Source organism: Podarcis gaigeae (genome assembly GCF_964106915.1).
Source record: "Podarcis gaigeae genome assembly, chromosome: 1".
NCBI lineage: Eukaryota > Metazoa > Chordata > Lepidosauria > Squamata > Lacertidae > Podarcis > Podarcis gaigeae.
The window spans coordinates 78,708,998-78,721,506 of record NC_139678.1 but is presented as its reverse complement, the minus strand read 5'-3'; the positions used below and the strand labels follow the sequence as shown (position 1 = coordinate 78,721,506).

Below are 12,509 nucleotides of genomic sequence, written 5' to 3'. Positions count from 1 at the left end.
CCCCATCTCTCTTTCAAAACCTCCTAACACTTTCCCCTTTAGATTCCCTTGAATCGGCAAGAAAAGCAGCTTGCTGTCTTTGGACATCCAGCTTGCTGCTATTAAGACGGAAGGAAGTCAACTTTGTTTAGTGTGGAGTTTAGACTGGCCCTTTATTGCCTACCGTTCGACGTTGTCTCCCTCCTCGACGGTTTTTTTTTTTTTTTTGAGCAAAGCTCACTAAAGACTTACATTGCCTCTTCGTTTTATTGCGACTAAGCCAGAAATTCATTTGACCCAGGGCTACTTGGTGCCTTTAAAACAGACGACCTTGTTTACAGATGAAATGTACAAGTTGAGCAGGTGTTATGGAGCTGCCGTTGGGTTGTGTTAGTCGTCCTGGCAGACAATGCAAAACTGATTGTAGCATCTGCAGGGGATGGAGGTATTCCTGCAGTCAAAAGGTTTTGGCCCATAAAAAATAAAATCCAAAATTCATACTGGGACAATACCTTCCTTCCTTAGGCCAACCAAAATATCACAAAATATTGTTCAAGTTTTCATATTCTCCAGAATTCTTCTCTGGGCTAAATGAGGGAACAAATGTTGGGAGGCAGAAGAAATAGTTGGCTGGTGAAGCACACTGCATCTTGTAAGAGCCTTAAGATTAAATTTACAGTAATTTTTCTGTTTCTTTACGGTGACCTATGTACATAGCAACACACACTTGCACACACAACTGCACACAGAGACAAACACACGCAGTGGTGTTTAGTATGGTGAATCAGTTCATTTGAATTGTCAGAATGAGTTGCATACCAAAATGTGCTCATTTGAAAAGGTACAAGAGGAACTTGCTAAATTCTGGCATTGTTGCATTTCATTCTCTGAAACTCGAGGTTTCAGGGTTGAATTGTGTGAGAAGCCACATTTCGAGCTTTGTGTAAACTTGGAGACTGGGGTACCACATCCAAGAACAGGGCACTGATCCAGTCTAGCACTGATCTTACTCTGCATATCTGGTGGCTCTTTCCTCATCAACAAGGTTAGAATAGTGTCTTATTGGGACTTTGAAAATAATAAAGCAACAGGGCATATGATTCAAGCAGACTGAGACCAAATGCTGTGGCAGAAACATACACATAAATGGTTCAGTAAAGCTGTGTGTTGATTTTTATAAAGTACAATTTGCCCCTTCATAAATGAAACCATTTTTGTTATAACCTTTTGGGGGGGGGGTCCTGCTTTTTTATCATTCAAAAAAAGGAACAAAAGAGCATTATGCTGAAGTCTGGATTCCAGGGACATTACAATAAAAATGCTTTTGCTGTTGTTAGCTGGGCTCATTTGCTTCATCCCTACCAAAACCACTGGAACAATATGTTTTTAACCCATAACTTGAAATTGCATGATTTATGCAATTCTTTATCAATTTTTGGGTAAGATATTCTCATCTTTGTCAGCTGAGTAGATGATGAAAGCCTCTTTTACTATTAAGGACTCAGTGAAGCATTTTTGCACTTCATTTTTGACTTGCCCTATTTTTTTGTCTCAACTTGCATTGGCAGAATAGAATCAATTAAATAATTTTCTACCCATTCACCAATCGATGTATATTGTTCTCTCAATTCTGCTTGTCAAGAATATTATTTGTCCTTTTTTAACTTGCATAGTAATGACATGCTTAGTTGTGCAGGCAGAATAATTCACAATAATTCTTATACGTTTTTCTGTGTTAGCATTCAAATCAGCTATTTGTCCTGATAAAATTGCAGATTAATAATTTGGGTTGTCTTTCTAATACATTTACTTCTTACAGTTGCTTGCTATGAAAAATAACTTCAGGAATTTCAGCTGAAACAACACCTTATATGGATGTTGAATGTTGTCTTCTAATAACAGTGAGGTGGGGGTGGTGTGCCTCCTCCTCAAACCCTCTCTTTCTTGGACATCTTTCCTGATGTTCCCCTCAGTAACCCATTTCCTTTTTCTCATCTCCATGCTTCCTCTGAGGAACCTCAGGAGATACTTCTTTTTTGGGGTATGTTTTTTATTCTCTCTACCTAAAAAGGCCATAAAAATACTGGCTTTAGACATTTATCTACAAATGTAATCTGTCAGAATTCTATGTATTAAAAGAAATCAGAATGTCCCAACTTCTGTCTTCTTCTGACCATCTGAGTGTAACTGGATACATTTCCTAAAGGCTAACTTTGCCTGAGAAGTGAATGGGTCTATAAACTGCAATCTCTCTGAATAAAGTATAAAGTATTTTTTGTGTGTGCTAATATAGCTGTCAGATATGGCACAGGTAGGCATGGTTTGAGGCAAACAGCTTTGTGAACTGAATTCGGGTCCGTGTTATGTCAAATGTGGCCTGCAGACAGGTGGTCCCTATCCCAAATGTCAGAACTTAATGTGGGAGGTGAATGATCCTTTCATTGCAATGAGAATAATAATTGGACATAATTTACTATAATCATACCCTACCACCCTTCATGAACTTCAGAACAGCCCTGAGATGCTGATTACACTGAGAGTTTCATCGCTGAAGCTAGATTTGAACCTAGATTTTGCAACATTCAAGCTTAACACTCTAGCCACTACATAGCACAATAAGTGTCATAATGCAGATGAATAAGCACCATCCATGTCTCTTCACAAAAAGAACAATTAATTTCCTCTATATTTAGTTTAGTTTAAGAGGTTTAAAATGAATGATATTTGAAGAGTTTCTCTACACTTTTTATTTGCAACTCTCTGTAACTTGTACTTTGGCCCTGCACTGAATCATTTTCTACACCTTTTGTTGTATCCTGAACAATGTATGGTGTTTAAATAGAAAACTATATAATAGTTTTATATATAATGATACAAGCAGATGTATGGATAGCCAGTATGACTGGGTGGAAATGGCAGGATTCAGTAAAGAATTATTTTGGTGCCATCAGTGTATCTAAAAACATGGGAAGTCCCAAAGACCACAACTGCTAGGCAGTGTTAATGACTCAAACATTTCATGGCCAAGTACATGACATAGATGTGGCCAGTTCTTCCTGTTCTTTGAAGTCCTTTGAAGCTCCCTTCATTCACATTACTGAGATTTCCTTCAACTCATTATTATCCACCCATTTAGGGGCTTCAGTCAAGGCATTAGATATTTTGAAGATAGCAGTTGCACCCTGATGTGAACATGCTGTGGACCTGCCATTTACAATTTTCTAATGCCCTGAATGTATTTCTGTATGTGATATTTATTTTATATATCATCCACAACAGCTACAGAGGCTGCCTTCATCTTTTTTCATTTTGTCACATTTGTGGGAACAATTGTGGGTGTTTTTTTAATCAACCAGAAGCAGAGAAAATTGATGGAAAACCATGAAAATGGATGGTAATAAGGGAAGGCTCATTTTCTACATCTTTCCCAAGCCTTTGCCATTGTCTTCTCATTTTCTTGTCTAACACAGGGAAGGGGGGCACAATGTGGATAGCCTTAGATCTATGAATCATTTGCCCATTTTGCACCTGTAAAACAGTGTCAAACTGAGCTAAGTATTAAAATTTATGTTGAATAAAAGTCTATTTTCTCTTCTAAGTTATAGAACTACCCATTATATTTATCAGTCACTTTGGAAATCCCTTTGTTCTTATTACTCAACAATAATTATGTTCTTAACCTTAAACTACAACTATACCTATCTATCTAACCCATTCACTATTATTTGGTACACTACACTATTATCTATCTAATATCTATCATCTATCTATCTATCTATCTATCTATCTATCTATCTATCATCTATCTATCTATCTATCTATCTATGCACACATCAAAATAGCATTTATATCAAAGCCCTATTAAAAATTGGGAGTGGCAAGCTGATTTCGTGCATCTTGCACATTCGCCCCTTGGAACTCACTGCTACAGGATGGTTGGGGACAGTGATGATAAATAGTCATACCTCTTGTTACATTTGCTTCATGATACGTTTTTTCAGGTTGCGTCCGGTGGCGAACCGGAAGTACTGGAAAGGGTTACTTCCGGGTTTCGCCACTCGCGCATGCGCAGATGCACAAAATGATGTCATGCGCATGCGCAGAAGCAGTGAATCACGACGCGCAGACGCAGGTTGCGTTCCTTTCAGGTTGCGAACAGGCTCTGGAACGGATCCCGTTCGTAACCAGAGGTACCACTGTACATACATAATAATCCTCCATATATCAAGAGCAGATCTAATGTTGAGTTAGTCTGGCTGAGGACAACTGGCTTGCCATAGCAGCCTGACACCAGGTGGTAGATCACCATGTTCCTTCCCTTTGGCTCCAAGAGAGTTTTCTTTGATGGAGGGTTTACCTATGCTTGAGCAATGTAGCCATTTTAAATGCCAGTAAGGAAACAGAGGTAATGAAGAGGTGAGAGCAGAGTTAGGCCTGAACAAAAATGTTAATGTGGGTCACATTAGAGGTACTGGAGAACAGAAGGTAAGAAATAAGAACATTATTATCATATCATATCACTATGTTGTTAAGATGATAAAGCATCTCAAAGATGATTGAAACCAAGCCTTATGAGGAACGATTGAGGGAGTTGGGTATGTTTAGCCTGGACAAGAGAAGAATGAGAGAGGATGTGGTAGGCATCTTCAAATATCTGAAGGGCTGTCCCATGGTAGAGGGAATAAGCTTGTTTTCTCCTGCTCTGGAGGGTAGGACTCCAATCAATGCCTTCCAGTTACAAGAAAAGAGATCGCAACTAATATATCAGGAATAACTTTCTGACAACAAGAGCTGTTCAACAGTGGAACGGACTTCATTCAAGGTTTTGAAACATAGGTTAGGTTACCATCTGTTGTGGATACCTTAGCTGTGATTTCTGATTTGCAGGGGGTTGGACTAGATGACCTTTGGGGGTCCCTTCGAACTCTACAATTCAATTATTCTATGACATCTTTGGAGAGACTTACGAGAGTTGAAAATGTTACAGTCTACTATGCTATGTACCTCAATAAAGTATTCTCAATAAAGTATTCAAATAAATAATGAAAGTGTCTAAGGCCGAACTGAGACCTAGACTAAGGGGCTAGTTTGGATGGGGTCAGTGCTGGATTTATGTATAGACTAAGTAGGCTGAAGCCTAGGGCCTCTAAATCTAGGGGGCCCACCAGCCCTCCCGTTCCCCAGTGGGCAGTCTCCCCTCTCCCAAAATTGTAAACCCAAGACTTCATGAGAGGGCAGGACAACTTGGGCATCTAAATCTAGGGGGACTCGCCAGCCTGCCCGCTCCCCAGTGCCGCAGTCTCCCCTCTCCCAAAATTGTAAATCAAGACTTCATGCAAGGTCAGGGCAACTCAGGCCCAGCAACTATTAGGGCAAGCCAGTGGGGTCCAATTTGAAGCAGTGGGGCGCAACTTGATTTTTTTTTTGTAGGGCCCCAGTTCACAGCCAAAGTCTGCAAAATCTTATAGATATAAATAAAATCCATCTAGATTGCCCTGGTGCAGGGGCCCCCTTAGGAGCAGCCCGTGGGGCCCAATTTGGCCCAATTGCTCCATTGCCTTAAGGTCAGCCCTGATGAGACTGTGCAGGGGTTGGACTGACAAGCCCTGTACCTTCTAGGTCCCTGGTGTCACCATTCAGAGTACAGACTCAAGGACTTGTTGTGGAAATAAAGGGGGGCACTTATTGGAAATGAGTTTTGTCACCTCTTCCCCCCCCCAAACCCCGAGACAATGAGCCCAGCCACCTTTTATTCACAGTCGCATAAACACTACACTACAGCATGGCCATAAACTTTTTTATGTGTTTTAAATCAAAATTTATTATAAAGATATTGGCCACACTGGGAGCACATTTGAAGCCCATGGCCCATGAACCGTTTAACTGCTGGATTAATAGTGTAAATCGACACTTGACCTTTGAAGGAACATCAAGTCCACATCATTTACCTTTCCTTGATCTAGAAATTCAACATTTAGTACACCGTGACCTAAACATTAGAGAGAAGAAGATAGGGAGTTGCAGGCAGTACAATTTGAGTAAGCAATATTCTCTAATCCTGAATGAACTTACTACTGATAAAAATAATAATTATAAAACCAGCAGATAAAGGGGGAGCCATTGTACTAATGAATAAGACTGACTACATTAAGGAAGCAGAGAAACAATTAAGCAATTCAAATTTCTACTTGCCTATACCTAGTGACCCTACCACATCAGTGAAAAATAAATTACAGGTCATTCTAAATGAAGTCTTCTCTTTAAGCTATATAGATGAAGGTTTAGCTGATTTTTTATGTCCCGATGACACCAGAGTGCATAGACGAAGTTTGTCGTGCCATATGGGTCATTTTAAGAAATAAATTTTGTATTTGTGGATTGCCAACTCCTGTAACTCAAATCAATAGTGTGTTTGTCCATATAACTCTACTTTGTAACAGTTGCTGCTTATCACCATAAGATCCACTGCCATAACATCCACTGTCATGTTATATCACATATGGTATGTACAGTTGTTTATGGTTTTTGTATTATTCTTTCTGCAAAAAGGTGTGAGATCACGATTTTGTATTTATTTGCATTACCTAGAACTTGTACTACTGAAGAAGCCCAGGACGGCGAAACAAGGCTAATATTCCGGAAATCTTTGTCTTAGAGTCTGTGAAAGGATTCTGTGGAATTGTAACAACCTTTCATGTGGATTGTTTGGACTTTATGGACACAGGTGGAATAGACACTAATACATGGACCTTATGCATGAACTGATTAGAGAATGAACTGATCCACTGGGTCTTCTGCTTTTTTCATTGAACTTTATGAGTTACTTTCATTGAAATTTACAATATGATACATGAATAGTATACTTTATTTATGCAAAAAGTACAGCTGGTTACGTCTCGTGTATCTATTGAGTATGTTTTACGTAACCAGAGGTTTGATGTTGTTTTGAAAGCAGGTAACCAGAAGGGAATGATTCAGCTCAGCCTTTGCACTGTTGACTGAACATCCCCTGCTGTTCAGATAATGGAGAAAGCTCATAAATTGTATCCCTTCCGGCATCCTGTCCAACTCTATTACGCTGGTGTAAACCCTGGTGCACCAGAAGCACAGAATAGCAGCAAATAAAATCTGTTCATATGTCAGCAACTGATAAGACTTATCAACCAGTTCTTCCAAAGTCTTCCTAAATTATAAAGCTCCAAAATGCAGGCCAAAAGAGAGCAGGTCTGGGAAGAGTGAGGCATACAATGGGCACCACCAGCGAAAAGGCCCTGCTCCATGTAACTCATGCGCTGTCATTTGATAGAGTGCCCACTTGCCCTCCTTCTAGTTCCAGGCCTGCCCAGGCCACAACCCCACAAAAGGTTTACGAAGTTCAGTTGTTGCAAAAGTTTTTCAGTGTTAATTTTATGCATTTTTTTAAAAAATCACCATGTATTTAACAATATATTATGTCCTTTAGAGGAGAAATTGTGAATTGTAGAATTTTAAATACCCGTCATCATCCTTGGGTTTTAAATACCCGTCATCATCCTTGGGTTCAGTCAATTTTGTTTATAACACTCTTCCATTTTCTTCTAGTTGTGAGGGTGGGGGATGGGAAGGGGCCTCACAAGTGGAGTAGCCTAGGGCCTCTCTTCATCTAATTTTGGCCCTGGATGGGGGGGATGTGTACATTTGGTAAGGCTGATGTGTGGGTTCAACTCACCTGCCCAGCAAGCCACCCACACTTCAGCTCTGTTCTCTGGGCAGCACACAAGAGCCTGATGACTTCATCAACAAGCTTCTTTATCACTTCCAAACTTAAGAAATATTAACTCTAGAAAAACTACATTGCATACTGAGAGGAGCACACTGCCCCATCTTCCTGAGTAAGCCAAGAAGTTTGACTTAATAAACCAATAATATGCACAAGCTAAGTGCTGATGTTTGCATCCTGATTGCTCCGACTTTGCTTCTCCCTTGGCATGAGTGGGTAAAGTGCCCCTGTATGCTTCATAATTTATATGAAGCTGCTGAATGAGGTCATCAGAGGATACGTAGCTCTCTTTTCCAGCTGGGTCAGGTGAGGCAGAAAAAGTAATGGTACAGTGTTAGGTACAACAGACCTATCAGTTGAGGAGGGTGATATGCTGGCTGAAGCCCAGCCTGGATGATCTATCAGAAATTACCCATGTTCTAGGAACCTCCAAGTAGGGTTACTGCAATGTTCTCTACATGCAGTAAGTCCAGAATGCTGAGATTCATTTGCTAACAAGGATAGGCAAAGAGATCACAACTTGCCTGTATTAAAACAACTCTGCTGGCTGTCTATAAGCTTCTGAACTTAATTTATAAAGTTTTTAATTTTAATAAAGATTTTAATTTTTAAAAGCTTTATACAGCTCAGAACACAGGCATTTTGGGTTCACCTCTCATATCAGTCCACCTGTCCACTGAGGCCTCTCGCTGGATGCTCCCACCATGAGAAGTATGGCGGGTGTTGACTAGACAAACTCTTCTGCCTGTCTAGAGACCTCATTACTATCAGGCAAAAGCATTTGTTTTCCCAGGCTTTTAAGAACTGCTAAAACATAGGGATATGTAGGGATATTTAGGACAAAAAAAGTAGGGATATTTAGGACAAAATTCAATTGGGGAAAAAATTAACTGTGACTGTTGAGGCACCATTTAATTCAGGATTAGAAATGGCATAATTTATAAAATATTGAAAAACAAGGGCAAGCTACATGTCACATGTTATTCAGGGCTTAAGTAGTGCTAAGGGACTAGTCCTGAAAGCAGTTTCTTTGACAGACTAGTTCTGGAACATGTAAAATGATATTTTAATGCTTTGTGCTTAAGGATAAACTTAACTGCACTGGAACCTATTTCTCTCATGTTATGGCAAGGATCAATGTTTCTCCTGCACCCGCAAGCTAGCTAGACAGGTAAGTATTTACCAATGCACATGGAAAGTGTATTTCCCTTACTGAATAACTGTCTGAGCACAGCTAGCCTCTGTACTTGGATCTCTGAAAACTGGAGAAGAGCATGGCAGGCTACCAGGAATCTGGAACAAGAGTGCTCCTACTAGGAGATGCACTGCACTGCAGCATTTTGTTGCAGGTCCTACCTCTATCCACTAATTATCAACTAGGTGATCAAGTGTCTATCAGTCTGGAAGCAAAAAAGGTCATGTAAAAAAAGGTACTGATTCTACATACATGGGGGACCCCCAGGTGTGTATGCATAAATACTTAAGTTTGTAAATTAACAGGGGGTAAATAGATCCCTACCAATGCCAAACAACCCAGTGAGGACTGAGCATGTTGGCTGACACATTGGTGTTCCTTTGGGAGGAAGGGTATGATACAAATCTAATTTAAAAAAACACCATTTTTTTTAAAATGTACATTTTAAAATGTTTAAAAATGTACACAATGCAACATTACATTGCTATTTCCTGAATTGTGTTTCCCATGCAAGCACTTTGAATTACACACACTAGAGGCTTGGGGAAGCCTATGGTAGCATAGACTCAAATCTCCTACACCAGAAAGGCAGCAACAGGATTAGGGCTGACTGAAGACATTTCTTGGCTGTGGGTGCCATTTTGCTCTCTCTCTGACACTCCACAGCCACAGCCTTAGAGTGGAATGAGGCTCAGTAGTATTAGTGGCAGGATGCTGTGTAATATATTGGTGCTCTCCCTGGTCCCCACGCCCAGGGAAGTTGTCTGAGGGGATGCCAATGATGATGATGATGGCGGAGTCGCCGCCTGCCTTCAACCTCCACCAGCGCCCTCGCCCACCGAATTCTCCTGACGACATAGGCACGTGCTGGCGGGGGAGGCCCGGCGTGAGGTGAGTTTGAACTCCAACGGACAAACGGCCGTTTACCTGCCGGAGCTCGCCGCTTTCAGGGCGGGGAAGAGACCGCTCAGCCCGCAACTTTTGAAGGCGCCGAGGCCGCTCGCGAACACGCAAACTTTTCGCACGCGAAAGGGATCTTGTGGGCGGCTCCCCAGCGGCCTCTCTCCCTGGCTCCGGCTCCCTCCTAGAAGCCCATGGGCTTCTCGTACTTTGCGGAGGCCGAGGCCTCGTGGAAGGCGAGGGGCGACTTAAACCTCAGCTTGCCCGCCCCGGGCCCCGGCCGCCGGACCTACATGCGCCATAACCATGACGACGACGCCGATTTGTATTACGACAGCTACCACCTCATCGCGAAGAAGCGGCCGATGATTGTGCTCGTGGTTTTTATGAGCTTCCTCATGGGAGGTAGGGCTAGTGGCTGCTGAGTTGCATTAGCTCGCGCTAGTGCAAGAAGCAGCCACGTTAGCCACTCTTATGAGTGGGTCCGTAGGATAAACTTGTGAAAACGCAGACCCCACACCCCACACAACAACCGGATAACATAAGACAACTTGGTATTGTGGAGTGCCAAGCACACGGATAACATTTAGTAAATGTTAGCTAGAATTGCTAAAGGTTTGCATGTTGACTATCCTGGTTGCTTAATTGGACGCCTAAATAAGAGAGGCATGGTGTTCAGCAATGCACAACCCCCGCAAGGTGCATTTTCTTTTCCTGCTGCTTTAATGCAATCGGAGGCCCTTTGAATAACACCTGCAGGGAAACACAAGTGTAGAGCAGAAGGTCTTGCTTGTGAGCTTATAGGGATCTAATTCTAGTTGACTGGACAGGTGGGCCACTGACTTGAAGCAGAAGGTCTCTTCCTATGTTAGTACCACAAGCTACCTTGTGGGATAACTAAAATGAAAAGTGGAGTAAACATTTTACATAAAATACCCAGCTGCAGGCGACTTTCCATAGTGGAACCTCTCACTCTGCTTTTTGTGTAAGGCCCCCATGCCATAAATTGGTACCAACTTGAATTAAATATTGGAGGGAGCTAAGTCCTGCCCTGCATAATCGATCACATGACACAGCGCATGCACACCATTTGAACGGCATTGCCCATCAACTTTTTTGGGGCAGCCCTCCAATATTTTATTGAATACCCCTTGGACCCTAGTAGTTGGTTCCTTTGGATATGCTGCTACTACATGCTGATCCTAACCTGAAGAAACCACTAGGCCACATATCTCACCTTCCAGTTATTGTTAGACTACCGCTCTCTTCATTCCCTGAACATGAACTATACTGGCTGGGGCTGATTGGAGTGGGAACCGAACAACACCAGGGAGTCACAGGTTCCCTTTTTTCTGCTCTACACTTTGATTATTTGGGGGATTTATAAGCCTTACTGACAAGGACAGCTTCCCTTAAACTCATCTCTAGAAATATTAAAAACTACAGAGATGTATCTACTCCTCCAAAGCCCTGAAGACACAAAACTTAACACATCTTGTGAAATATCCTTAGGACACAAAAGGTACCTGGACATCCATGCAGTCTTAACACTTAGCAAAGATTTCCCTAGAATTGCATTTTTAAAACCAATGAAGTCAAATGTCAAAGCATAAACAAATTTATTTGGGGAAATTGAGAAAAGTGGGAGGCAGCAATCAGATTTGCCAAATAAAACCACTAAAGTACATATAATTTAGCTAGTTACATATTACCTGCTTCAGCAGTCTTGGGTGGCCTTGCAAAACAGAGGTTATAAGAGAGACCATCTCTGGCTACCTGGCTGGATGGTTCCAAGAAGCAAATACAGAGGTGATGCTTGTTGCTTTATCCGGTAGTGAGAGCAGTTACATCTCTGATGTGAGTTAGATAGCCAACCATAAATTTCTCTAAATGATTCTGGATTTATAATATAAGAAAATTAACCTCAACTTATTGGAACTAGATATGTTAAAAAGGAATGAGAGAGACTAGCTTCTTTTTCACATACCCACCTCCCATTATGAGCACTTTATTACAGTTGTCATGTATTTTTTGGAAATAGGTTTAGAAACCACTAAAGATTTAGGAATATCACAGTTTGATTGAAGAAGGGCTTCCTTGCGGTGTGACCCAATCATTTATGGAATGCTAATTGTATATCATTAGATATTGTTTCATTATTTTTTAGAGGTTTTCCGCATAGTTTTGAGTCTTATTTTTATAGTGTACATTGCTTCAATTATTTCAGGCAGTAAAGTGGTTTATAAAGTTATATAATAAAAATAATAGCAGTGTACTAAAAAATTAAAAGATGGCAGTCAGCTAGTAATTAAAATAATTAAGTGCCCCAGGCCATCAACCTATTATAACTATTCACTTTAAAAATATTAAACATAAACAATAATGCCACTTATACTCAGAAATAGGAATGAAGGAATGAAGGAAGGGTTACTCATATGAACTGGATTAAACACAATTCCCTTAATAGTTACACATTTTTATATACTTTTGCCGTACCACATCAGGTAATCTATCCAGTACTGAGAATTTGAATGCCAAACCATCTGAAGAAGACAAACTGCTTTTAAACTTTCTTGCCATATTACAGAGAATATTGTGTTCATAACTCAGTTGAAATATCTGCAGCTGCATAGAAAGCCCTTAAATGCTACTCATGACTCAGGATGTAATAAGAGT

The 12,509-nt window shown here is 40.9% G+C and overlaps 1 protein-coding gene across 5 annotated transcripts in view; it reads left to right on the top strand.

Annotated features, from left to right (window-relative positions):
* The first annotated feature begins 9,841 nt into the window (after positions 1–9,841).
* LOC310852501 (solute carrier family 9 member C1-like) overlaps positions 9,842–12,509 on the top strand; it is a 50,417-nt gene continuing 47,749 nt past the window's right edge. For 4 of the 5 annotated variants that reach the window (XM_083756116.1, XM_083756113.1, XM_083756115.1 and 1 more), the window contains exon 1: positions 9,842–10,238. In XM_083756116.1, the coding sequence (XP_083612242.1) occupies positions 10,028–10,238 (211 nt within the window). In that variant the 5' untranslated portion in view covers positions 9,842–10,027. The remainder of the gene's footprint in view (positions 10,239–12,509) is intronic. The other variant, XM_083756114.1, reaches the window with a different exon arrangement.